This window comes from Monomorium pharaonis, chromosome 8, assembly GCF_013373865.1.
Source record: "Monomorium pharaonis isolate MP-MQ-018 chromosome 8, ASM1337386v2, whole genome shotgun sequence".
NCBI lineage: Eukaryota > Metazoa > Arthropoda > Insecta > Hymenoptera > Formicidae > Monomorium > Monomorium pharaonis.
The window spans coordinates 22,308,657-22,334,688 of NC_050474.1; the positions used below are offsets into that span (position 1 = coordinate 22,308,657).

A 26,032-nucleotide genomic window follows, 5' to 3' on the forward strand; every position below is an offset into this window, starting at 1 on the left:
CTTGAAAAAACGCAAAGAGATTCGCGACCGATCGGAGGGGTTGATCCCGAGGGTCAATTCAAAGCTTTGTCGCGTTAATTCGAGCTTGCGAAGGCGCCCGCGGTAAGCGGGGCGTGATTTGTATGGCCTCCTTGCATAATGATGACAGACGGGGACTTGTTTTGCGACACGTGCGCAGACACGTGAGCGAGTCGGCGAAGCGCGTTGGACTGTGACACGTCTGCGCTTGGCCCTTGGCCCTAGAATCACCACCCCTTGGGAACCCCTCTTCATCGTCCTGCTCTACGTATCTCCTCGAATGTCTCTCCAACGGATAGATACGCATCGATGAATGTATAGCCGGTATTATTGGATGATAAAGATAACGTTCGTGTTGCAGTTTGCGTCACTAGGAAAATTATTCTGCGAGAATGGTTCTAAATATAATAAAAAAATAATTTCTAGACGGAGATTCTGCAAAACTTAATTAGATTTTTATCTTACTGATTTATACGTACGATAAGTGTGTAAGAATGCCGGTCGGGTTAGCTCTCATTTTCTTACCCCGTGTAAACGAGGGTAATAGAAGAATACAAGGATACGCGAGGGCCGGGGGTGCGAACCCCTGGGACGGTTTGTCCCTGCAGGACTCCCACGGGAGGCCGTAGAAGATCCTGGGGCACGGAGGCGGGCCGCACATCTGTCGAATCTCCCGGGAGATATCTCGCGGAAGACGCGCAGAACGTATTACACGGAACGCCGACGCCTCCGTCGACGTCGTTACATCGCGCGTTACATGTCGCATGTGCTCGATTCTCCGGCTAGATTACACCCCAAACTCTCGCCACATGGACAGAAAGGGGGTGACGACCAAAAATTCTCCGGAGGGAACAAAGCGCTTTTAATGACGTTAGATTATTTCGCGATGGTGTGTGTCGGTAAAAAAAACTTGTTGACAGAATTGTAGCTCACCTCGCTGTTTAAGTATACTGGATACTAAAGAAAAATTAAATTAGATATTATGCTTCCTTTAAAAACAGAAGTAAAGAAATCGAATATGTTTTCCTTGGACATTTCAGAAAAGAAAACTAGAAATAAAAGATAACTGAAGTTTGATAGAACAATCTCTCCTCCCTTTTATGACAGGTTTTCAATATCAAGTAAATTTTTCGGAGAAATAAAATTTCGTTAAAATAAGCAGGATGGATCTCGTAGATCCCTAGATTCTTAACGAAATTCCCGTCGGCGTCCCTACTCTAAACGAAACCTCGTTACTGTTGGTGCACAGCCGTAAACTGCGACATGGGACCACCACCGACTCTGTGCACACACTTAGCGGGTGCACTTGCAACAAGCACCAGGGATAGGAGCTTGTGTATACACGATGTGTACGCGAAACACATGGGGATATGCACGCGGCAGCATCGTTGGCGGCCCCAGCGGGGCCGTGTCGAGGATACAGCGCGGAGGACGTCCGTCCGACCCCCGGGGGGCCGCAGAAACACATCAAAATCGAATTCACCAGATGTCCAGGCCGATGCGAGACGCACCCTTCTCTTTCCCTTTCCTCGGGACACGAGGATGTCGCACCCGCTAACGACGTTCGGGGCGACGTCGGTCGCAGATGGGTTTACGACCGGCGATTTGGGGAAGGAAAAGGATTCGACTCACCACCTGAGCTCGTCAGCCCTTCGGCAATCTTTTATCGAGAGAGAAAAAAAAGATGTGTGTATATAGATGAACGTAATCGAAAAGTTGACATCGATAGCTGTGATAGTAATTAATCTAGTTTATTGGAGTAATTAATAATAATTAACAATAGTAAAAAATAAATTGCTTCAATTATTAGTAAATGCGATGGAGCGTAAAACCGCGAAAATTTTTCAGTTAAAGATATAATTGATTTTACTAATTGTAAAATATTTTTAGATAATTTATTAATTCTTTTTTTTCTTTTTAAATTACTTTAGATAAGACAAACCTCATTAAGGCACAGAGAGAATTTTTTCTTAAAATTTATCCTCAAAATCTGATAATTGTGGGATAATATGTGACCTCGAGAAATTTTACTATACTTTTTATAAAATTTACTGAAAGTATAGTAAAATTCTTTGAAGTCACACATTATTTCAAAATTAGCAGGTTTTAAAAGTAAATTTTAAGAGAAAATTCTCTCTGTATACATTTAAATCTTTTAAAAATATACTATATTTGAAGTATTTTTATGAGAAAGAGACTATTTTTTAAAAAATATAAAATCACGACGTGTAGAATAAGAAATGGTAGAATGTAAATGTCGTATTTAACGAAATTTCAGGGGAATTTCAGCGATGGATTTGCAAGCGGGATATGGCGTCGTTGTTGTAATTCTGTTACGTCATCATATGCGGCGAGCGTGTACCTGCTTTTCGCTTTGAATTTTTTCGCGCACGTCATTCCGGTATTTAGCCGGATTGCCTTTTGAATAAGTCCAACGCGCTTTTTGACGAGCGAAAAAAGCGCACGAGCTGTGCGAGCCGGCCGACGCGACGTACGTACGTACGCATACATTTAGCCGTGGCGTAACGTAATGCAGCATAATGTGGCACACGCTTGATTGGCGGCATATAAACGCGACAACTGCACGCGAAAGCTACGCTCAAAAGCGTATGCAAATATACGCAAGAAATCTGACACAATTTGTAAACTCCACGCCTCTCTCGAATTACGCGCGGAAGAATTGATTTCAGTTTAAAATGGAAAGCCGTCGCAAAATTTCTCGGATCGCACACCGCTGCTGGCTGTTTTTTAATCTGTCCTCGCGCACGATGGGTGGATTTCAACTTTTCAAACAGGCGAGTCATCCTCGCTACTTGATACCTACGATCATTTTCGCCACGTGACAACCAATAATTTCTTTGTCTCGCTAGAGAAGCGCGATCTGACGCCGCGCGCTACTAACAGGTATGATAAACTGTCCTCGGCGACTTTCTCAATTCTTCCCGATACGTGTATCGAATCCGCGACACTAGTATCGCGTCGCGGCTCATTAGGATAATATGCTACTGAAATCGTCGTGACGACAGTGACACGTCGAACGACGTCTGTCAGCGGCGATAATGCGCACGGAAATCGAAGACGGTGACACACACGCGCGGTTAATAAAAAAACATAAATGGTCACTTACCTCGTAACTTCCGTCATCGGGCGGTTTCTTGCGACTGTCTACCATTATTTATATCTGATCGCTGTTACACATATATGTTTTCCTAATTAGCATAAATCGAAAGATCGGTCGCACCAGTAACGTCGCCAATCTTGATCGACTGCGATCAAGATTAACTGTTACCGGTGTAACAGATCTTAAACAAAGAAGATTAAACCTATTAAATCTTGCGAATAATTTGTGATTACGCTGCGAACAATATTTTCGTACACCGAAAAATGTGTATTCTTAAAATAAGAGAGCTATATACTTTGCAATCTCCCATTTGTTAGAAAGAATATTTCTTAGTTCTATAGTATATTTTAGAATAGAAAAATATACGTTCATCCATTAAGCATTGTGGAGTTTGCAGAGTATATAAACCCTCTTATTCTTCTAAAATCTATAACAAATTTCTAGACAATGGTTACTTCTGGACTATGCACACCATACTACACTTTGTGTTTGTAACAATTATATCGTTATAATTTAACTTGGTGCAGTGCAGTATTTGATGGTCAAAATCTAACATCGCGATACCTTAAGATATTTATTATTTTGTTTTTATATTTAATCTCTTTCTTCACGATCCTATAAAAATCTATCATCTTACTTATATACGTTTATAAAAATGATAAAAGACTATTTGCTACTAATCTATCTTTTAGAATGATTCTACTTTTGATGTCTATTTTAGAAAAAGCTACTATAAATGTACACAGAGAGAAAAATTTCTTTAGATTTAATAAATATAGTTTTGTTCGACTATTCCAAAGCATATATTTCTTTGGTTTTAATAAATTTGAAGCAGATTTCTTTAGATTTAATAAAATTTATTAAAAACGAAGAAGTATATGCTTTGAAATAGTCGAATAAAACGGTTTATTAAATTTAAAGAAAACTTTCTCTCTGTGTAAGAGGGAAATTTTTAAGTTGAGAATACAATTTTTCGGTGTAAAAATCAATTGGTTGCTCGGAAACAATATCTACGCAAATTTAATATTTCAAGATTTTATAATTTTTTTTCGTAATTTGTGATTGCAGAAACTTCAATAACCGGATGAACTGTTGTTACGAAATAAATGAAAAGTTGTATGCTTACACGAGGTATCAAATTGTTAATCTCCACAAGCAAGCAACCAGAGATTCTCCTCCGTCCTTCTACACAACGTCACTCGCCCAACCTAAGGAAAAGCGTCACACGACGGTCAGAAGGAAATGAAATGCACAGCTCCGGATACGGAAATACGAGGTGGTTTATTATAATAGTATTTATAATCGCGTTATGCGTCGCGGCAGCGCATCTCTTTCCCGATTTGCCTTACTCGGTGTGTTGTGTCACATTACACACATACATACATACATACATACACATATATATATATATATATATATATATATATATATATATATATATATTAACTTCCGGTTCGTGGAGTAAGCCAACCGTCTCTCAGCGCAAATCGGCACGCGCGCATTTTAGCAAAGAGAGAGAATAGAGTGTGTTTTCTGCGTGTTCCTCGTGTGTATTTACATCGATCTCGCCGCTCTTAACAGATACAAATTACACGTTTCCTATTTATATTTATACTTTAATGATAATATTAGTACAGCGTGTCTCTCCAAGTGTGATGGATACATGTATCCGTGTATCTGTTCGTATGCACGTGTGACGTTGCGTGTTAATGTGTGTACGTGTTTAGCGACCGGTGTACGCGTGTCTTTATCAACGGTGTACAACAGCAGATATCTACAGGGTGTCTCCAAAGTAACGTCGAGAAAAGAAATAATAATCAACAGGGAAGGATACAATATTACACGATAGGGACCTCTTCGAATTTTATACACAATAATAATAATAATCAATAATTAATAATATTAATAATAATAATGAAAATAGTAACGTCGGCGTCGCGGCGCCGAGGTGCGTAATCAATAGGGATAATAAGCGCCGATAACTGTGAATCGAGGCGCTCACGGACAGACGCTCTTCGTGTCTTTATCTTACATAAATGCGAGTCGATATTTCACGGTGACTCGCAATCGCGATCGCAATACGAAACGGAAAGAATGGAAGGGACAGGGACGAAAAGAAACGGAAACAACCGGGGATGGGAAGGAAAGCAACGAAGCGCCGAACCTTCCGTCGTCCTCCGGATTCGAAATCGCCGCAGCCGCCGCCGCCGCCGTCGCCGTCGCCGTCGCCAGTTCCTCGCTCTCGCGCTTCGTGGGCGCACTCTCGCGATCCGTTTCGATTCCGGGCGCGCGGGCGGAATTGTTATTATCATAAAAGGGACGATAATTAAAACTCGTACTACCAGGCGAGCCCTTCGCTCTGCATCTGGTGCGGCTCCAGGAACCCGCCGCCCGCGACCCCGCCACCACCGCCGCCGCCGCCGCCCGGACCACCGCCGTTCCCGCCGCCGCCGCCGCCACCGCCGCTCGGATTACCCTGCCCTCCACCTGGGAACAAGCGAACGCGCACGGCGTCGATGCCAATTAAGATTTAAATCCCGCAACGCGATGCGACGGACTCAGCCGGCGGCCGGAAGTCCCGTGAAAGTCAGCGAGACAATCCGCCGCCGGCGGTTTATAAATATTAACGCGATCTCCGATAGCCGCGCTATGCTTTGTGTATTTCGTTGTTGTTGCACCTTTTAAATAAAAACTCACCAACTGCCCTCCAACTGTCACCGACTTTTCTTTTTGTCTTACATGTACATCCGCCGCACGAAGCAGCAGATGAAGGTCTCGATTAACTCTAAGTAGCGATAAAAAGTTTTTAAGTAACTCAAATAGAATAGATATGGATCGTTTCAAATTTGAAAACGGAAGATAATATCTTGAATATCTTGAGATTCTTGAAAACCTTAAATATCTAGAAAACTCGACATGCATTCAAAATACAGATATCCCTCTACTTGCGATAGTGTTATGGAGTATTTTTTCGGACCATAAACTGAATAGCATTTATATTATAAATAGAACATTATTTCAATATATTCAACAAAATAATTATTTTATTATTAAAAAATATATAATAAACTTCATTATACTCTACTAATTTATTTTTAACCAATAGCATGGCGGTTATAAGTCTGAAAATTCGTATGTCAAGGTAGTTGTAAGCAGAAGGATATTTGTAATCTGATGCAATGTGTCCTAAATCAATCGATAATTTTGAGGCTCGAATATTATTACTAATATTTATACATATGTATAATATAATGTAAAATGTACTGCTATATATTTTAACAAGTACGATAAAAATGTCCGTGTTGCGAAATTCTCAAACTTGGGTTCAGACTGCCAGAAGCCACGTAAAACGCGTTGCTTTATAAGTAACCATGGTTATTAATGCGACTATCGCTAAACTGCACTTTCCTCAACAAATTAATAACACGCGTGTGTGTGACTTGATTGATACGCCGGTGACAGCCAGATAAGACGCATATGCGTATCTAACGCGCGTTGGAAAACGTGAATTTCAGTACTAGACGTATCGCGAAAGGTCACGCCAGGTGATTGCCAGATCTCAATTATCCGTACGACAGGCTCAGAAGGAAATGACATTCACGCTGCTGTATACTTTGTTGCAGAAAATCCTAACCGGCTAGAAATCCCTCGCGCGTCTTTCGTGCACGAAATAACATCGCAACGGTGTGCGAATAATAGCGCGGCGATGCCGCACGATAAAAATGATACCGCGTGCGAAAGGTTAACAGCAACGTATAATTTTCATTTCAACGTGAAATGTTGAATGGCGTGAAACAGTTTCGATTCGATACCGCGAACCTAAAGCGCTCCTAATTAACACGACACGGCATGTTTGATGTAACGGAAATGTGTATAATAAATCGTCACGAATAATCGTCACGAAACGTTTGCAGTATACGTTATATAATCTCTCTTTCCCGGCCATTGATTTGTGCGTACTACCGAAAATCAGGTTGAAAAAAAAAATTAAAACAGACGTCAAAATAAAACTGAATGGAAAACAAACTAATATGTTAAGATATTAAAGTCCAATTTCAATTTAAAAAAAAAAAAGTTTATGTCTGTAAAGAGATGACTCGGAATATTATCCTTCGGTGCGAGAAGCAGGCCGATCTCCTTCAAGCGCTCGCGAGTTAATGGTTGCCGCCGCATATGCGAAAATAACGTTAATAAATCGGCGCGAGCGTAAACATAAAGTTCCGCTCGCGGGCAGACCCGAGGTAGATCGGCGATCGCGATTCGGTCGATTTTCGGTGGTAATGGCTACAGAGAGGATCTTTCCCTCTTACCTGAAGGTGCCAGGAACTCTCCGGGACTGCCGCCGGTGGGCGCAGGGGGCCCCTGCCCGGGGGGCCCCGTGAGAAATTCCGGAGGGCCGCCCCCCGCGCCTGGAGGTGGGTATTCCCCTGCCACCGCCACTGCGGCTGCCATGCCCGCTAAACTGGCCGGGTCCAGACCTGTCAGAAACAGATTACGTACTGCTCTCAGAGGGGATCTCGTATCCGCTCGGCCATCTCCGAAACCGGCTGTCATAATTATCGCGGGGGCCTACCTACTTGATTCGAGGTTTATTATAATTACGCGAGATTCCGGGACTAGGCTCTCCGGGCCCCGACTTTCGGTAAAGATCGGCTGTTTTTTACTTTAAGTTTTTATATCAAGTCAAAAGTCCATTAATAAAATAGTAGGATTTTATGTGGAAATATAAATTCGATTGCAAGTAAAAGGATATAAAAGGTCGGTTAAAAATTTGCGCCACGAGAGAGCCTTCCATAGGAATATTTTCTATCCGCGTTTCAAACGTACAAAACTGAAATCTATTTTACTTTAAATATAGTCAAAAGGCGCCCATAATAACGACAACGATATTGATTCGTGATGGCAGAAGATTCACCTGGATTTCCCGTACCGGCAAAATGCGGTCCATGCGGATGCGGGGGCGGATGCCCGCCGAAGAACTCGTGATGAAAGGCCACCGGGCCGCCGTAGCCGAATTCGAACTTGTCCGGGCCGAAGTACGGGAAACCGGGCGGCGGTCCGTCCTCGCCACCGAGGGCGCCCGGATTCAGGTTCAGCGGAAACCCGCGCATCTTGCGCGAGCCCCCGAAGAAGGGGTTCCTGCCCATCGACGTCAGCTGCTTCAACCTGCGCTCCTTGCTCCTCTTGTTTTGGAACCAGACCTGAAACCAGCGAGCGGGCAGACCGCTTCTTTAATCGCTGAATTATTTAACGATAATCTCCTTCTTCTCCTCCGCCTGCCTTCCATTTTGCACACGGTCGTCTTACAACTATAAATTACTCTAAGAATAGGTATTAATATAATAGATTTTCGAAAATTGTAAGAAAACATCGCGCACCCCTTTATTCATTCCCTCTATCGTTTCTTACATTTCGTCACTACTATATTAAATTATGATGGTAGTATTCTGAAAGAATGTGGATTTTAAACTGCGTGATATACTTAGGCCATTCCATTTCATTTTTTTTTCTTCTTTTGCATTCTAGAACACGAGAAAACGTGGTAAACAATTTTTTATCGGTTATACATCGTGAATTAACCGCGGCAATGTGTCGCGAAATTATTATCGTAGTACATAATAAGATGTCGTGTTGAGTGAATTATTCTTCGACAAATGGTTTGTCGAGATGGTTTTTTTTCGACTTGTTTGCGATGCCGAAGGATTTCTAAACGTTGTATCGCTCTTAATAGTAAATTTAAATGCCAGGTGCGTAAGAGCGGTAATGCAAATCATTCTTTTCATAAGCTGGAGAAGTTAATGCTTGAATAGTAAACCTCATAACAAAAACTGAGAGAGAGAGAGAGAGAGAGAGAGAGAGAGAGAGAGAGAGAGAGAGAGAGAGAGAGAGAGAGAGAAAGTGAATTATTATTCTCATTGTAATATTAAATTATTATAATTATTTATTATTATTCAAATATCGGTTCTAACACTTGATTAAAGATTTTGCAAGATTTCGTGTCTATGTGTAATATAAAATCATTTTCTTCATTAGGTTGTAACAAGACGCAGAGTTATTTAAAATTATCATCCAACCATTATCAAGATATTTAACTAAATGATAGTTTCAACGAAGAAACTTTTCGCTAAAAAAAATAAGTAGATATTATAATATATAAATAGAGTAAACAAGAAAAGTTTTCCACCTGTATGACTCTCATGGGCAAGCCAGTCTCTTTCGCCAACTGCTCCCTGATGTGTCTGGTGGGCTTCGGGGTCGACGAGAAGGCCGTCTTCAGGATCTCCAATTGTTTCGCCTTTATGGTGGTCCGTGGGCCGCGTCGCTTCGAGCCGGCGCCGCCGTCGCCGCTGCCACCGCCGGCGCCGCCGTCCGGGCTCTTGTTCTCCGTCTGGCTGTCCCTCGTCTCGGGATCGCCGTCTAGGGAACCTTTAACCGATCGAAGCCGAGTTGCCGCGTCACAATCGTATGATCACCCAGAGCCTATCTCGCGACAGACTCGGCTGCCAGCGAAATTGGTCGCTGCGAGAAGTTCGTGTCTTTCACGATAGCAAGTTTCATGTCTGTTCGCTTTAAATACAATGACGGGGGAATCTAATTCTCGAGAAGCTAAAGATGTGTCTTTTCTGACATGACTCGTTTTCTGTTTTATAAATATTCCGGATCGAATTATGCTGGTAGTCAACATTAACAAAAATACAAAAAGAATGGTGAAGTATAAAGTTCTAAAAATTTAGCTAGATTAAAAAATAATGTTGGACCATAAAAATAATTGTGCAGGATTCAAATTGGTTGTCAGACTGTCAAAACCTTTTTCAGCCATGCTCATCATTTCCGTAGAGCATTCCACGTAATTATTTTGATGGTTCAGCAAAATTATTTTCAAATTTTTATCTATATACATAGAGCCTAATTTTTAGATATTACAGCGTAAAACCGTTCTTCCGAATACGCAAAGAATAATCTTTTTTAAAATATAACTTCAACTATATAATATAAATATATAATTAAGTTTTTCTGTAAAATAAATTAAATGGTAAAAATAAGTCGATAATCGCTAGATTTCTAAATTTCATCCAGATTGAAATAATGGTTTTAAATTTGTATCCTCAAACCCTCAATTTTTAACAGAGAGAGACGAGGCTGTCATTCGTACACGATTTATTGAGACAAGCTGTAAAGGTATCAGCGTCCGGGAAAAAAAAGGCTGACACAATATTTTCAGCGTTACACCGCACGTTTGTTATTACCCAGTCGTCGATGGCCGAGGGATATAGTCGGTTTCTTAATCCCGAACTATGCGTATCCGTTGACGCGTGACTCGTCGGTAACCCAGAAATGACTTGTCATCCTCAGACACGAGTCATCATTGCGTTACGGGAGTTTCTAAGCGACGCCCGTCGAGTTGCGATCTCTCGTACCGCAGCGTTGCTGAGGTTAAATTTCAAAAAAACGCGTTGTCGATCGGGAGAATCAGAAATCTATCGCGTGTACACGCACCTACCGGGTGTCTCCATGAGTACCATAAAGGCAACGTCTATCTCAATAGCGAGACAATTGTCTTGTCTTTGACGTAAGAAAATCTTAACAAATTTCAACAACACGCGACGATATTGCCCATTTTTTAGGGAATAATTTTTATCTTGTACATAATTCGTAAATTACTAAATTTTTATCCGAAGTTGAGAAATCAAAATTGTTGAAAATCAATGGACGTTTCGAGGGACTTGGTGCAAACGATGGCTTTTCGACAAACGCGCGTGAAGGGATAATCGACCATAGATTCGTCTAGGTAATCATGGCTGAGAGAAGCCACGCGGTAGGTCTGGGACACCCCGTGTATCCCGGTATCTTCATCGGCCGGATCGAGGTAACAACAATCGGAGCCAATCCCCCGGAAGCGATGCGAAACCCCCATCGGATTATCGTGGCTGCTGCCGCGCGCGCACGCTGAAAGCCGTACCCCGCCATATATACGCGTGCACATCGCGCAGTGCCACCATACACGCACGCACGCACACGCACGCGTGTATATATGTATATATATATATAAGTCCCCGACTCTCCATGGTAATCTATATACACTATACGTATATATGTATACCGGGTAAGGTCTTAACCGCGGGACAAAGAAAATGTTTGGACAGTGTCACACCGCACAACCGGGGGCCACCCCTCGTGAAGACGTCCGCTCCCTCCCTCCGTTCCTCCCCGGTTGGTGGGCAACGAGGAGCTTGTGCTGGTTGTATGAAACCCGTGCGAGGGTGAGGCTAGGTGGTGTATGGCTAAAGGACCGATTGTTGTGTGCGCGATAAAAGAGCAGGAGCAGCGGTATAATGGCTCGAGACTGCTCCTAGCGACGCCCTCAGCGATTCGTGACGTCGTCGCGACGCCGCGAACTCGTGCTCACGGGATCTCCAAGGACGACGCCGAGCTCAAAGGGTGGCCCGATCAAGCCGCTAATCGATTACTCTTGATCGAGTTTCGCGGGGTTACTGTGGGGTCACTTATGGCGCGTGTGAATATAGTCCTCGTTCGTTTGCAATTCGCTGATATGTGAGCGCACATACGTAATACATGCGGAATGTCTAATCACTGTAATCGAGATGACAGCTTAGATATTTCACGCGTGCACTTTGGCCTTTTCGCTTGGTCGCGCGATATTGACTTTCGTTTATATTACGATCCTTCGCTAGTTTTCTTTTCGCGAGATTTATCTTTCGTCTTTCGTGTTTAGTATAATAAAGATATTTTCTCGTTTTATTCAGAGGCAGTTTGCGCTGCATAAAACTGTCTATATGTATCTCCTAAAAATATGTATCTCCACTCCACCAGAAAATAATTTATATCGCTTACATATATTGCTTGCAAATGCGTTTAAAAAGATTAGGGAGGACCGTAAAGTAACTCACAAGGAAATATTTACCAGCACCTATCAAAGTCGGTTTTTTTTTTTTTCAAAAAACACTAATAGAATTTTATTTTATCAAAGTAATAGAATTTATAATCCAACAAGTTTCTCACTCATCGGAATAATCGATTTAACTTAATACGAGAATCTTTATACACACATTACGCGCGCACAATTCTACCGAGATAATTCTCATGAATAATACTTTTTCCAAGAGGGAATTACGCGAGAGAGAAACTTCTTTGTCTACCCTATCGTCGCCGCCGTTATTTCATTGTTTTGTCTTCAGCAAGTGAGCCAGGACTTACCTTGATCCTCGGAGTCTTCCTGCTTGCAGGGGTCGCTACCGAGAGGTAGTTCGCCGCCGTGGCCGACGGTCTGGTCGCCAGTACCACCCGGACCAATATTGTGGGAACCGAGATGAGCACCGCGAACGGCTGGATCGTGATGGTGATGGTGGGCACTACCGTCTTCGTCCTCGTCTTCCGATCCCGAGCCCATCAACGAGTCTCCGCCTGCCGACAGGTTGGACGGTTCTGCTCGTGAACGACGCGAGACACCGGCCTTTTTAATAACATCGACCAACGAACTGCCGATTTCGAAAATAACGATCGCAACAGCGCATTTACATGCACGGAAGAAAAAGATTAGTTATAGGTAGCTGCAGCATCAGGAATCTGTGTAGGGTGGCTAAATTGTAGTTGTATACAACTGAAATTTAAATACCACATATACAAATTCGTGCTGCTGTAACTAATCTTTTTTTTCTTATGCGTATCGTCGTGATTCGCTCATTTGCACAGAAATTAACGAGATGTCTTAATCGTCAACAAGATACTTCAAACAATAATAAAGTTGCATGCACTGTTAAATATTAAAGAATCAAATTTAAACTAATTTTTTGTGTAATTAAATAACAATTTATTATTTCCATGTAGTTAAAAAAACAATCTCATCTAATCAACAGTTTTGTAATTAAATTGTCTAGTTTTAAAATAAATAAATACTATATTAATAATGCTGTATACTCCTAATAAATAAATAATAAAGTAATTTGAGCCAAATTTAATAATTCTAGAGTTAAATAGTTTAATCTCATTGTTTTAGTTAAATGACATATTTAACAGTTTAATAAACAATGAGGAATTTAACAGTACATTATGTTATTGTATTAGAAGTTAAATTGTGAGACGGTCGAAGAAAATGTATTTTCAATTTTATTTGCTAATCAAAAAGTTGCTTTTTATCGTTTCTGTGCAATTGCAAAATTATTCGAAATCAGCAATTAAATTTTTAATAAACATGCAGAAATAAATTACAGATTGTATGAGTATGGATATTATTAATATTCAAACAGCTTGATTTAAGTAATTTTTAATTAATGCTCTGCTGGAGCCTGAAAAAGATATATTACGTTTGCCGACGGTGAGGAATCTCTATGAATGTTCAAAGAAGAATCGATATCATGATCAATATTGACATTTACGTGTAACGTAATTAAAAATGAGTTATTTGCACGTGTTAATACAATTGTCCTAGATTTATCAAGAGATAATAATTGCAATTCGTGAACAAGAAGAATGCCTAATAATGTCACGATAAAAATTAACGCTGCATTCGAAAACCTTGAGAAACACATTCCAACAATTAATGTACTTCTTTTCCGACGTAATTTAATCAGTGCGGCTACTCCGATTGCCGCACTGTACGCAAGTACGTGGCTGCAGGCGGCAAGTAGCGCTTTTAAAAGTCGGCCTTTGCCTTCCAGATTTAATGGCGGCGTTGCGCACAAAATACTCCCGGCGCAATATATTTTACGACCGGGAACCGCCGAAAAAATGGTGTCTCCGGATATTAATCGTCTCCTACGAGCATAATTACCGTGCTCTCCCTTGTCTCGCGCGCCGCCGAGCGGGAGAACGATGGCTGCGGATTCGACAACCGGCAAATGGCCAAGCGGATGGCAGAGATTAATGTTGAAAAAGTGTCGGGCATCAAGGCGGTCATGTCGCTTAATCATCGGCCCGAAATCATCCTGAAGGCTCGCGTCAACATTCTGCCCCCAGTTGCGCGTCGAATGCGTTCTCCACGCGATGAAGATTTCGAGCAGCGCCTGCATACTCGCCTCTATTGTTCCCGTCAGTTATCGGTAATCAGTAGTTGAAGGAACGTTGGTAAAAAATCGATGGTGCGCGTAAAGAACAGGTAGGCTTTTTATAATAGCTTAATGCACACAACTCGATCAAATGCGGATCTACGTATTTAACCTGGGAATAGTCACTCTATTTTTTTTTTACTTTTGCATGAGATTTTTTACAACTCCAGTTAGTTTCAACAATTCGATGCTACGAACATATGAAATCTTCGGTAAAGAAATTTGCTGTGACGTAAACTTTATTTTTCCTGCACTGGGACGTAAAAAAAAATTCCAGGTGACTGTTCTCAAATTAAATAAACTCGCATAGATTACTTGAGAAGAACGCTTTCTTATTTTACTTTTACTTTTCAGCGGTGTATCATTTTGTTTGTATTATTATTTGTATAAATAATACACATTTTACTTAGAAAGATAAATACTTTATTCTCTACCGTGCCGCTTCTTTTTCTCTATTCCCGTTTCCGATGGCTAATCCTCTTCCGCGAAATCTGGCTATAAAGGCGCGCGTCAGAACCGCCCACGAAAAATGATAGAATCCTTCCGCGAAGGCGGCTTCTCGACGTTGACATTTGACGCGGCTTAACGGGATTCGTTCCTGCATCCGCAGGTATGCGTCCCGGGGTCCCTCGTGACGCCGCTGCCGCCGCCACCGCCGACAACAACGTCGACGGCGATGACGACGAAACCCTTCGCGCGAAACTCATCGACAGCGAATCCGGCGCAGCGCGACGGGCCGAATCGGTCGCGGCCGAGGCGTAAATCATTTCGCGGCGCTCTCCCGCGCTCGGCGGCTGTCCCACGACATTGTCTCACGTACGGCGAGCGGACAACGGGCCTCCCGAGATCGTCGGGGAGAAAAAGGCGACGAGAGAGAGAGAGAGAGAGAGAGAAGAAAACGGGTTGTCGGTGCGTTTTGCGGTTTCGGCTACGTCGGCAACGGCAACGACAAAAGGTTCGCCCCCTGCCTAACGACCTTTCGGTTTTCGTTTCACAGCTTATATACGAGTGGGGCCCTCGTGAAACCGAGCCGGGCCCGCCGTCTCTCTCGCGCCCTCGTTTCCGTTTCTCTCCGTCTCCCTTCTCGGCCGGTGGTTCACGGTGGCATACGCGGCCACGCTGTTTTCACAGCTTGCCGCTTTCTCTCTGTCTCTTATTCGGGGTAGAAACTCCCGTGAAAAACCTGCCCTCTCCGCTCGGTCCCGCTACGCCTCCCTCCCCCCCTTCTCTCTCTCCCGTCCTGCCGCGCCGCCGATCCCTCCCTTTTTTTTTTAAGCTGATCCTGACTCCGTGAAATCCGTGGCGGCGTGCGCGTTGAACTGTGACCCCCTCGACCTCGCCGCTCGAAAAAATAAATCCCGAAATTCTGAGCCACTCGAGAAATGGGTCCCGCCGGTCTTTGTGTAGGAATGCTCGAATTTAAAGGGATATCGATGCCGCGTGTTCATCGGATATTGACCGCGCGTACAACAAATACCGATATTTTTGATAATTTTTTTTTCATTATCTTTATTTCAGTGAAAGACCGTACAGTTTCGCAACACGCGCGGCTATTCTGCTTCAATCGGCATCCGATAACTCCGGCGAAACGTCGAGAGATCGGGTCGGACTGCTTCTCGGCTTCGGAATCGACGAGCCGGCGGGCCGCGCGATAATTTACGGCGGCCTCTCTTTCTCGCGAGCGGCGGATAAAATTATTTATCGGCGGCGGGAACGGAAACGACGGAGGCGATCGTAAAACGCGCGAGATCGGACGGGGAAGACAAGGGGGTCGAGTGCGAGGAGGAGCTGTCGCGATAATACGCCCTACCCCTCTCGGGACAGCGGCCCCGGCCGCGTTCCAGTGACAGCGGCATGAAGCGATCGATATAATGAAAGGCGATTGTGCGTTGACTTTGTTTGCGCACCAAGCCGAGCGTGTGCCAAACGCGCGATTTCGTGCGAATTTTCGAGCCGCGATCGATCGCCGCGTGCCGCTGACAGCCACGTGCCACGTCGAAGTCGCGTCGACGTAGCGGGGCTCGCGCGACGTATTTAGGCCGCGCCGCTGAAGACCGAAACTTTAATGGACCTTTAATACGTCGGCATTTCTAAAATATTCGCTTTCCTAACTCGATTTTATATTAAGATATTTTATTAAGAGAGATAAAGATTTTGCCGACTCGAACGGAATAGCAAAACTTTGACAGTAATAATTATAGCGTGCCAGCTAATTGTCTTTATAATTTTTACAATGTCAAGTAACTTTTTGATCAGATTTATTAAAGCACATAGTATAAATCTAAAGTAAATATTTAGTCATCTCAATAATGTCCATACTCGATACAAGAAATACTAGATTTTGTTAAAGGGTTAAAGAACAAGAAAGAATAATTTTATTAAAATACCTAAAAATTTAGCTGATTACAGAAAACAATTTTGTTGGACCAAAATAATTATGAAGAATGTCAAAAAATCATGAGCAATAATATACAAAATTTTGAGCGATCAATTTGAATGTCTTATATTTATGATTATTTTAATATTTTAATAAAATTATTTACCAATCTCTCTCTAGCTAAAGTTTTAGGTACTTTAACAAAATTATTTCTTTCATGTAGCAAATCGAAAAATGGGATATTTTTTAACATTCTCTTTAAAATCTTGTTAAAAATACTCTATTTTTTTTATTTGCTAGATCTTATAACTTCTTAATCTGCGTATGTGATCGTATACACATTTCTAACTTAACAAATAAATAAAATAAGTAGTATAAAATTTTGTCCAGCTTTTTTATATACATAAGAGCTGAACAATTCCTAAAATATCACAATCATATTATCGACCATTATCAAATTAAGCAGCGTGAGATTAGTCTCAATATCGATTAGCAATAGATAAGAGTACAGACGGACACGTGGATTTTCTCTGGATATCGCTTAAATTTAAATCCCACGACAAATCGATCTATAAACGGGGCGAACAGTGTACACAGACAAACTGAAGATACTTTCAAGTTCCTCTCCCCTTCATGGACTAACTTTACTTTCTCGATTCTATTTGCTGTTTCGATCGCAGAATTTATTTATTAACTCTGCTATCGATTACAAAAGAATCTAATTATTTTACATCGCTGCAATTTAATCTCCTGCGAATTATACACGAATTTATTATGCAAACGTTTCGTTGCCTTTTTGATGCAAGATTTAAATATGTTCAAAGGAATGATAATATTATGATCGCGTCAAGATAATATTGTAATGCGAGGTGAAGATAATGACAAAGAAAAGAACGGGGTAATTTTGGCGCCTCACCGTGGTGACCGTGCACGTGATGCGTATCCGGCAGCGGTTTGCCCGACAGGTAGTCTTGCTTGCAAACGAACTTGTTGTCGTCCAGGACGTAGAGCTCCTCGCCAGTGCTCATCTGCTTCCGACACACCAGGCAGGTGAAGCAATTCAGGTGGAAAACCTTGTCTCTCGCTTTCCTCACAAGGTCCTGCGGGTTTATCCCTTGGAGACAGCCGCCGCACTTGGTGCCGTACCGCCTAGAAGAACATAATACAGATTTATCGCTAGTGCGTCGATAAAAGAGCTGATAATGAAGGCGTGGGTATTAAAGGACTTGCATTTGCATAAGAAGATATAAGTATCCTTGAGAAAAAAGTTTAATTCTTTTAAAATTTAAATATAAATAACGATATATCAACAATTCTATATTGAATTGCAAATCTAGACTAATAACGCACGTTAAAAATAAACGTGCACACAGAAAAAAATATCGTTGTTTAGAGAACATCTTTATTTTCAAAATATTGAAATAAGAGAATACAGCATTAAGTAGACATAATTTTCTCTTTCTTACATGAAAAAATTTTGTATAGTTTTATCAACAAAAATATATTCTTATTATTCAGTAATAATTTTCACAAATTGAAAAGAAAAAATATCAGATAAAAAATAACAATATCTTTGGATCAAGAATTAGAATTTGTTAATATTATTATTAAAACAGTAATAAATTACTGCTCTTTCAATTTTTAGATTATCAAATTCTTTAAAGAAGATTAAATTGTATATAATAAAGATTATCATTGTTTCATATATAATTTCTTGCTTATGAAACAATGATTGTCAAATAGAATTTAATTTGATACTAATGTTTGATATTGTTTTCCTATTATGCGCTTAACGTGAGCTGACACATCACTTGTCCGGTGTCAGCTGCGAGTTCGTATCTGACGGCGGAATTTCCGCGGGGGAGGAAAATTTCCGTATTTTTAAACTATAGCTAGACTATGGATAATCCTGTTTAATTTTCCAATTTTTCTTTAAAACTTGTCGAAGTTTCAGCGGGACGCCTCATGAGATTGTTAAAGAAGATTGGTATTAAACACGAAAGGTGCTGAGAGAGAAGTTAATCACAAGTATACCTCCGATTTCGCATTTTTTCCGCACTTCTCTTCTTTTTCGCGAAGGCGTGCTATATCCCGCGACGTTGTAATTTTGTCGCGTTAACGCGAACCTCTAATCATTAAATCACAAGTATCGCCACGTAACGTGTTATTATCACACGTACGACGCGGCTCACGATAATTTTTCCCAATAAGGTGTCATGGATCATATTTCTCGGCTAGATAACAGACCTCTCAGAAAATAACGTGGCGAGATCTTTTTTAATCTGCAATTTGCTCCGCGGAACTCCGACGCATTGTACACCGAAATTATTTTGACGTAGTCCAAGGGGAAGAATTGGCACACGCCGTGCTTGATAAACGCCTTCGACTGTCCAAGTTGACCGTATAGAACGGCTACATTCATAGAATGTGAAAGTTACAAGTTCTGTTTGTAACTCAGTCGGACCGCAAACGTCGATGAAAGAAATACAACGCTTTTAAAGAGATGGCGGTTTAATGTTCCGATCCGGCATAAAGAGCCAGGGCCCTACCGTGTCGTAAAAACGCACCGCCGGACCGCCCGATATTTTTTTTCTTCCTCGCTGAATCGTTAAGCGCCTTGCCTTTTTTCAAACGCCTTACCGATCTCTCGTTAAACGTTCTTCTACTTCGTCGTTACGTCATCGAAAACTTAAATCATACAAGTGTTATGATAACTGTTATACGAAGAAGTTTCTGGAGAGTTACAAAATTATGTACAAATTATTAAACCGAAAAAATTGCATTAAAGTTGTAATGAAAGATTAACCAACATTGAAAGACACTAATAAAAAAAATCGTAGAAATAAATTGGAGAATTAGGAGAGTATTGTTGAATGTGTGTCAGTGTCGCCTAACTTCATTGGTATTTTATTTTTTTATTTAATTTAACAAAGATATGAAAATGAGTAATATAAATAAAAATTTAACAGATTTTTCATATTTCCATAAAAAAAGATTTAAATGTAAAATATTTTACACTTATATATATACATATTTGCAATTATAATATTATAAAGATTTTAAAGATCAAGTCAATGGAATTTATTAAATTTCTTAAATTGTACCACCACAAATTTTATTATAAATAATATAAGACTAATAAATGATAGTAAAACTAATAATTAATATGAATAAAAATTACTGCTACTTGCAAAAATAAATTCAAGTCAGTTTATTGAAATATATTGTGTGTAAAATTAAATTATAAGGTCACAAGAAGGAGTAGAAAGAACAGGCACATTTTACAACTTTTCTGAATGATACGTTTTTTAATCGAACCGGAACAATCGTCAACATAGGTATCTTTTTGTGACTGTATCATTACGATGGCAGAAGCTACACTCTTCTAACTGGCAATCCGGATCGATCTAACTATAGCAATCACGCAATTAATTATAGCAATTAGCTGAGGCCCTTAGGGCTGGCGTGTTCCGAGGAGCGGACGTCTCAATCGATCCCCCCTCCCTATCCTATCGTTACGCCAACAATAAACAAGTTAAACACGGATGGCAGATCGCCGGAGAGATCGCGAAATCGGTTGCTTATTAGCAATTCGGTAGGGCGATACTTATCGACCTACAGCTTTCGATACTTTGTAATCTATGCCATTAATAGCATCAATCAAAGGAGCTGAGATTGAAAAGCGTCAGAATTAAATATTACATATTTCACGATATATAAATGTTAAAAAATTTTATTTTAAATCGTTTTATTCATATTCTCACTTTTATTACCATTGTAATTTATTTTTTATATTGTATATTATGTTTTCCTGTCTGTGAAAATCTGTAAAAAAATTAATTTTTTTATTATCATTTGTGACTTTAAATCTACGCAGTCTTTTGTTTTGTAATTTAATGTCTACTCCACAAATGGCTACTGAAATTTCAACGCTATCAATTTCTCACAACTACTAGTTTACAAAGTGCATCTGAAAAAGGGAAACAAAGGAACAAATATGAAACAAGCGTATTGCTGATATTAATCGCGTTTTTTTTTTAATTTAGATTTTCCATTCAGCAATGTTATTATCGCGCAATCGACCATAAAAAGTACGTACTACTCGTAAAGCGTAAACGTAGAAATAGGAGGAGCTAACCGGCGCAATGCCGGCCGGGGAGCCGTGACCCGGACGCCGCTTGAGAGTCATTGTTAGCCTAATTGTTCTCGGCGTACCTGACGGTCGCCTAGGCGCGGTGTGCGTCGACGTTCGAGCGTTTGAGAGAGCGCACAATAAATCCCGCGGAATCTCCCCTTATTGACTGCTGCCGGGTGCCGTATCAAGCGACCCAATTCGCCGCGCTTTATTACCAAGTGGACGCGTGACGTCCGACGGGAATGCAAGTGCAGGGCGTCTCGCGACGTGCCGCCGTCGAGGGAGAACGAGAAAAAAAAAGAAAAAGAAAAAGGAACAGAAAACGCACGCCGTACGACGATGTTACATTTAACGCTCCGTATTTACCGACGACGGCAACGTCGTTAATCGATATTAACAAATTCATGAACCGCATGAATTGTTAATGTAAATCACCGTAAACCGCTCCGTTAATTGTTAACCTTTCAACGCACCTCTAATCCTTGAATGCATTGTTTGTAATATTCGAACTCGTCCGAAAATCGTGGTTTAAGTATTTCTCTAGGTAAATTTTCACTCAAACGTTAATTCAAGTTTAATACAGTTTTCATTATTAAAACATTGATAAAAGTTTGAAATTTGATATTTAGAAATAGTTTTTTTACATTAAAATAATTCTGTTATTCTAATACTTTGCGATCTATAAAAAAAATTTTAAATAAATTTTCCTAAGTGTAAAAAAAATTATTAATTATGTGGGTAAATTTTCACGCAGAATTGTATTACTGTAAAAACGTATGCATAATAGCCCACGAAGCTAAATCAATGAGAAGAATTCCATCTCGTGTAGGGAAAGGAGAAAGATCGAATGCGAAGGGAGATAAAAGTTTGTGTAACTCATTACACAGCAAGTTGTAGTGACATGCGATGTGAAAATCACGTGTGACATATTGAACTCCGAAAGTGTATCAGACGACTAATTTGCCTTTAATGGAAATTAAATATTTCAGCTAATAGAGGCGGGAATTCGCTATATACGATGCAAACAATAAATTTAACTACGATCGCTAAACGAATTAATTATTACAACGTTTCACGAACGGCGAATTGTGATAGTAAAATTAACCCGTTTCATCACGAGCGTGTCCCTCGTTCGTTCTTTTTTTTTTCTATTTTTTTTCTCCCCGTTACGTGTTACGTTCACACGTGTGCGATCCTAATGAGTTTTCCCGGGATTCGTTTCGATATTAATTATCATCGCGCCGCCGTGTCTCGCGTAAACCTGTAATTCGAACACTATCGCCATTTAACAGACGGCTAGCTCTCAAATGCGCGTGAAGCCATTGACGGATCGGCAATTATTCATCGCGCTCGTCGCACCCAAGAACTTGACGCAACGCGCGCAGCTTCTTTCTCTAATCCGCTTCGCATACCGCGAGCGTTCCCGTGAGGTTTCCCACCGCAGCCTTTAACCGCCTCTGAAATATTTTACGTCCCGCGGTTGACGTGCATCTCGCGCGAAAAAGAAGACTGAGAAAGAAAAAGACAGAGAGAGAAAGGAGAAAGAGAGAGAAAGAGAGAAAGTCGCGCACGGAAAATGCGCGTCGTGTATATCTCAAAGAGATACGGCTCTCTCCTTCTCCTGTCTAGGTGGAGCCCAGTTGCTCGAGCACGGCCGGTGAATATCAAAGGTTGCTGCACGTGTCCGTGCGGCAACATTGTGTTCACGTATTGCGCCGCGACTTGCCTATGTCGGGGGCTTCGCGTCGTCCATCGTGCTCGAGCACTTCAACTCTCTCCTCTCGTGGGCAAGATGGATATCTCTCGTAAAAGAAGTACGCAGTCGAACGCTGATCGAGATTACCTCTCGTAAAGACGTGTGTATACAAATGGAATACGTAAATGTGGGACGAGAAAAGCGTCACTTTAATTGGCGCCTTCCTTATCCGTAGGGTATATCAATCACGAAGAAAAGAAATTGCAGAGAGGAAAATGCTTCCTCTTTCCCTTCCTCCTTATAAAATAAAAAAAAAAGGAGATATTATCTTAAAATTGTATCGAGCTGTGTGAACAAATGCAAAACAAATAAGTACAAGTACAGCGTTGTCGTTATCGCACGCGAGCGATGCAATTTTACGACGCAAATGCCTCCACGGCCCACATCCTTCTGCAGGAAACAGCGGTACGCAAAAAGTACGTTGATTATCGTCACTGTTGCATAATACGTTCCGCGACTCGCATTCGCGCTCGGACTAGTCATCGTGATATCGAGTATACGACAGGCGCCATTCATCGATAAATTCCATCGTTTAATTAAAAATGTACTTTGAGCACTTGGAGAACTTTTGGCAACGTTATATATTCTGACCGTGACAATTAGGAAAAGTGAAACAATACTACGCAATATTTATTATAATTTAAATATAGTTGACATAAAAAATGTGACTATAATCATTTTATAGTTCAAAATTGTTTGAGCATTTAATTACAGTCACAAATGTTAAATACTTTTAATATTTTTTTGTTTCCTTACTTAAACGGAGTTTGTCTTTAAAAATATTATATGGTGAAAATAAAACAATCTTAGAGCCATTTCGCTGTGAACCGATCGATAGCGATCCCGTTCGATAACAAGAACGGGCAGTTTTCCACGGCAGAAGGGAGTGCCCCTTATCGATCAACTCGGATGTCGGATCGCGTGATTGCGAGACGCCGCTCGGCGAGAGCGTCCTGTAATCAGCCGGTCGGCGCGCTTTTTCTCGCCGAACTATCCATCAAGCTGTCCAAATTAACGCTCACGGTCCGGACAACGAAACTATCATCGCGGAAGCTGCGCCGGAGGTGATCTCAGAGGTGCTTTCGACGAGGATAACGGTGAGGACGAGGACAATGACGGCCATCGCTGCATGGACTACGTCCACAGCTCGGTCTAATTACAGGGATTATTTAATTGATCATAGTAATTAGTCGCGACCGTGCCGACTTCTGCAGGTGCAGCTGCGCCTGGCATTGCACCCCGAGGGAGCATCTCTATACTGAATCTTTGTGCCCCTTCTTTCTTTTCTCTCCCAGGAGAAGACAGGTCTTCGTTGAGAAAGAAAAAAAAAGTCCCAGAAAAGAGAAGGCCGTAAAAATCATTAATAGAAAGGCTTACGTGGTCCCACGCGTGTCGAGAGGAGGAACGAAACCCGGGGGCGGGAAAAGGTGGTAGCGGGCGGGGGCGAGGGGAGGGAGGGGGCAAACCGGGAGGCTCCCTTTAAGGAGAGCGTAAAGAGCCGCGTCTGGAATTCCGGCGTGGAGCAAGAAATATAGGACAGGCGAGCCTGGACGGGAAAAAAGAAAGGGGGTGGATCCGGGACGCGATTTGCCACGGACCCGAGAGAGCGAGTACGCGCGTGTGTCCGTGTGATATCGCTGGCAGACGGACGGACGAACGGACGAACGGTATACGCGTCCCACGGGCACGCCATGGACGATCCTGGGACGGATGATTTCGAGAGGGCCCCCTTGTTATTCGCCTCTCTTGCAACGTGGGGAATTATTTCGATCGGAGTCACGAAAGGGGCGCAGCAGGTACCAACGGATGCACTTTGCTCTCGAAAACGATATTAAAGGGTATCATTTAATTGACCAATAATTTTATGAAACATTAACTTCTGAGAGACTTTTATATAAATTCATTTACTTGATAAAAATGACATTTTACGTAACGATCGAGCTAGGTAACAAAATATAAGCACTGAATATAAATATGCCATTTAAAATTTTGATAATGATCTGCTAAATATCTGCTATCGACAATGAAAACTTTTGTTTATTATTTTTTGTTTTTCATCTTTTATTTTAGTATGATGTCGAGAGAGGGAGAGACAAAGATTTCTGTGTTACATAATAAATATTTAAATATAATATACTTATCACTCATTTGTTACAATAACGATATAACTCAACGATTATAATTTTCTTAGTTGCTGTAAAAAGAATTCTGAAGAAAATATTAGTAAATCGTTACATCAAAATAACATTTAAAAGTTAGGTCACAAAATTTGATGATTCAAAACGTTTAAACTTGAAAATTTTGTATTTTGATTAGTTATGTCATTATTGTAACAAATAAGTGATAAATTTTACTCCTAATATAGATATTATAGAAATATATGCAGACAATCCTTCTCTTTCTCTCCTAATTCACTGTCTATTCAAAAAACACTTTCACGCTGAAAAATAAAATAGGAACTCTACTATAAAGTTCTCACTTTAAATCTTGCCAGTGCTCCATTGAAATTTGACGAATTCACTAAGCAGAAGGATGCACCGTTTAGAAATGGACACGCCGCTTAGTGTCCCAGCAAATCCCAATGTCCAAAGCATAATGCCTTTCATGCCTTCCTAATACATCGTGTCCCTCTTATTCTTCTCTTTTTTTTTTCTCGCGCGATACAACCGTGCGAAGATTAGCTCTGTCGTGAGCAAGCCGGGTTTAACTTGGCAGCGGCTCGTACGCAACGCGGAACCGAAAATAAACGGTGAGCGCCGCGACGACGCAACGCGGATAATCTTTTGCAAATACAAGAGCGCGGAGAGAAATAAAAGCGCGTCCACGAACAGTGCATACATAACGCGCGGGACATTTCGCCGCGCTGCGCCGCGGGCGCCGATATTTCAAGATACAATATTTCTCGTTTTTTCTTCCTTCCATTTTCTTTTTTTCCTCCCCCTCGTTTTTCCCTTCCTTCCAACCCTTTCCCCTTAATCTCCCTTTGACGTACGCTATCTAACGTACGACAGCAGTAGCTGGATTCTGTAACTCGTTATATCGTCGTTATGTGCACATAACGACAGTTACGCAGATATTTTATATGGTGAAAAAACTGCGCAACGACAGTATAACGATACCGACACCTCTTAACGAGTTACAGAATCGCACTACAGCAGCGGAAAAGAGGGATCAGCGCAATATAAATTTGCTCGACAACGCGGAACAGACAAGTAACCCTTTCACGTGAATAGTAAACTCCTTCCTCTTATTCCCCCTCTTTCTTTTTCTCCCCTTCTCCCTTTTTTACCGTTCCCTTTAATTTTTATCATTACTCGGTTTATAATTGATACGTGCGTCCCTTCTTTCGATTATCCAGTACGCGTTTAGTACGACACGTTTTTCAAATTTTTCTTTTTTCTCTGTTTGTAACGGTATTAATAAACCTTCGCTGTGATTTTCTACAAAGATCCGTTGCTTTGCTTCTTACGTTACGTAATTTAGATATGCATGAATCTTATTAACCTTTATCAAACTTCTTTCGCGAACTCGTGCGTTGTCGCCTTGAGTCTAGCTTTAAGAC

General features: G+C 41.3%; 1 protein-coding gene across 10 annotated transcripts in view; it reads right to left on the reverse strand.

The window, feature by feature from the left end:
• Positions 1 to 3,752: 3,752 nt before the first annotated feature.
• Positions 3,753 to 26,032, reverse strand: part of LOC105835245 (LIM/homeobox protein Lhx5) — a 47,291-nt gene continuing 25,011 nt past the window's right edge. For 6 of the 10 annotated variants that reach the window (XM_036290493.1, XM_036290492.1, XM_036290497.1 and 3 more), the window contains 6 exons: positions 17,496 to 17,728; positions 12,356 to 12,583; positions 9,324 to 9,565; positions 8,055 to 8,340; positions 7,450 to 7,638; positions 4,182 to 5,626 (listed from right to left, as the gene is read on the reverse strand). In XM_036290493.1, coding sequence (XP_036146386.1) covers positions 5,478 to 5,626; positions 7,450 to 7,638; positions 8,055 to 8,340; positions 9,324 to 9,565; positions 12,356 to 12,583; positions 17,496 to 17,728 — 1,327 coding nt within the window. In that variant the 3' untranslated portion in view covers positions 4,182 to 5,477. Of the gene's footprint in view, positions 5,627 to 7,449; positions 7,639 to 8,054; positions 8,341 to 9,323; positions 9,566 to 12,355; positions 12,584 to 17,495; positions 17,729 to 26,032 lie in introns of all 10 variants that reach the window. The other 4 variants (XM_036290500.1, XM_036290495.1, XM_036290494.1 and 1 more) reach the window with 4 other exon arrangements.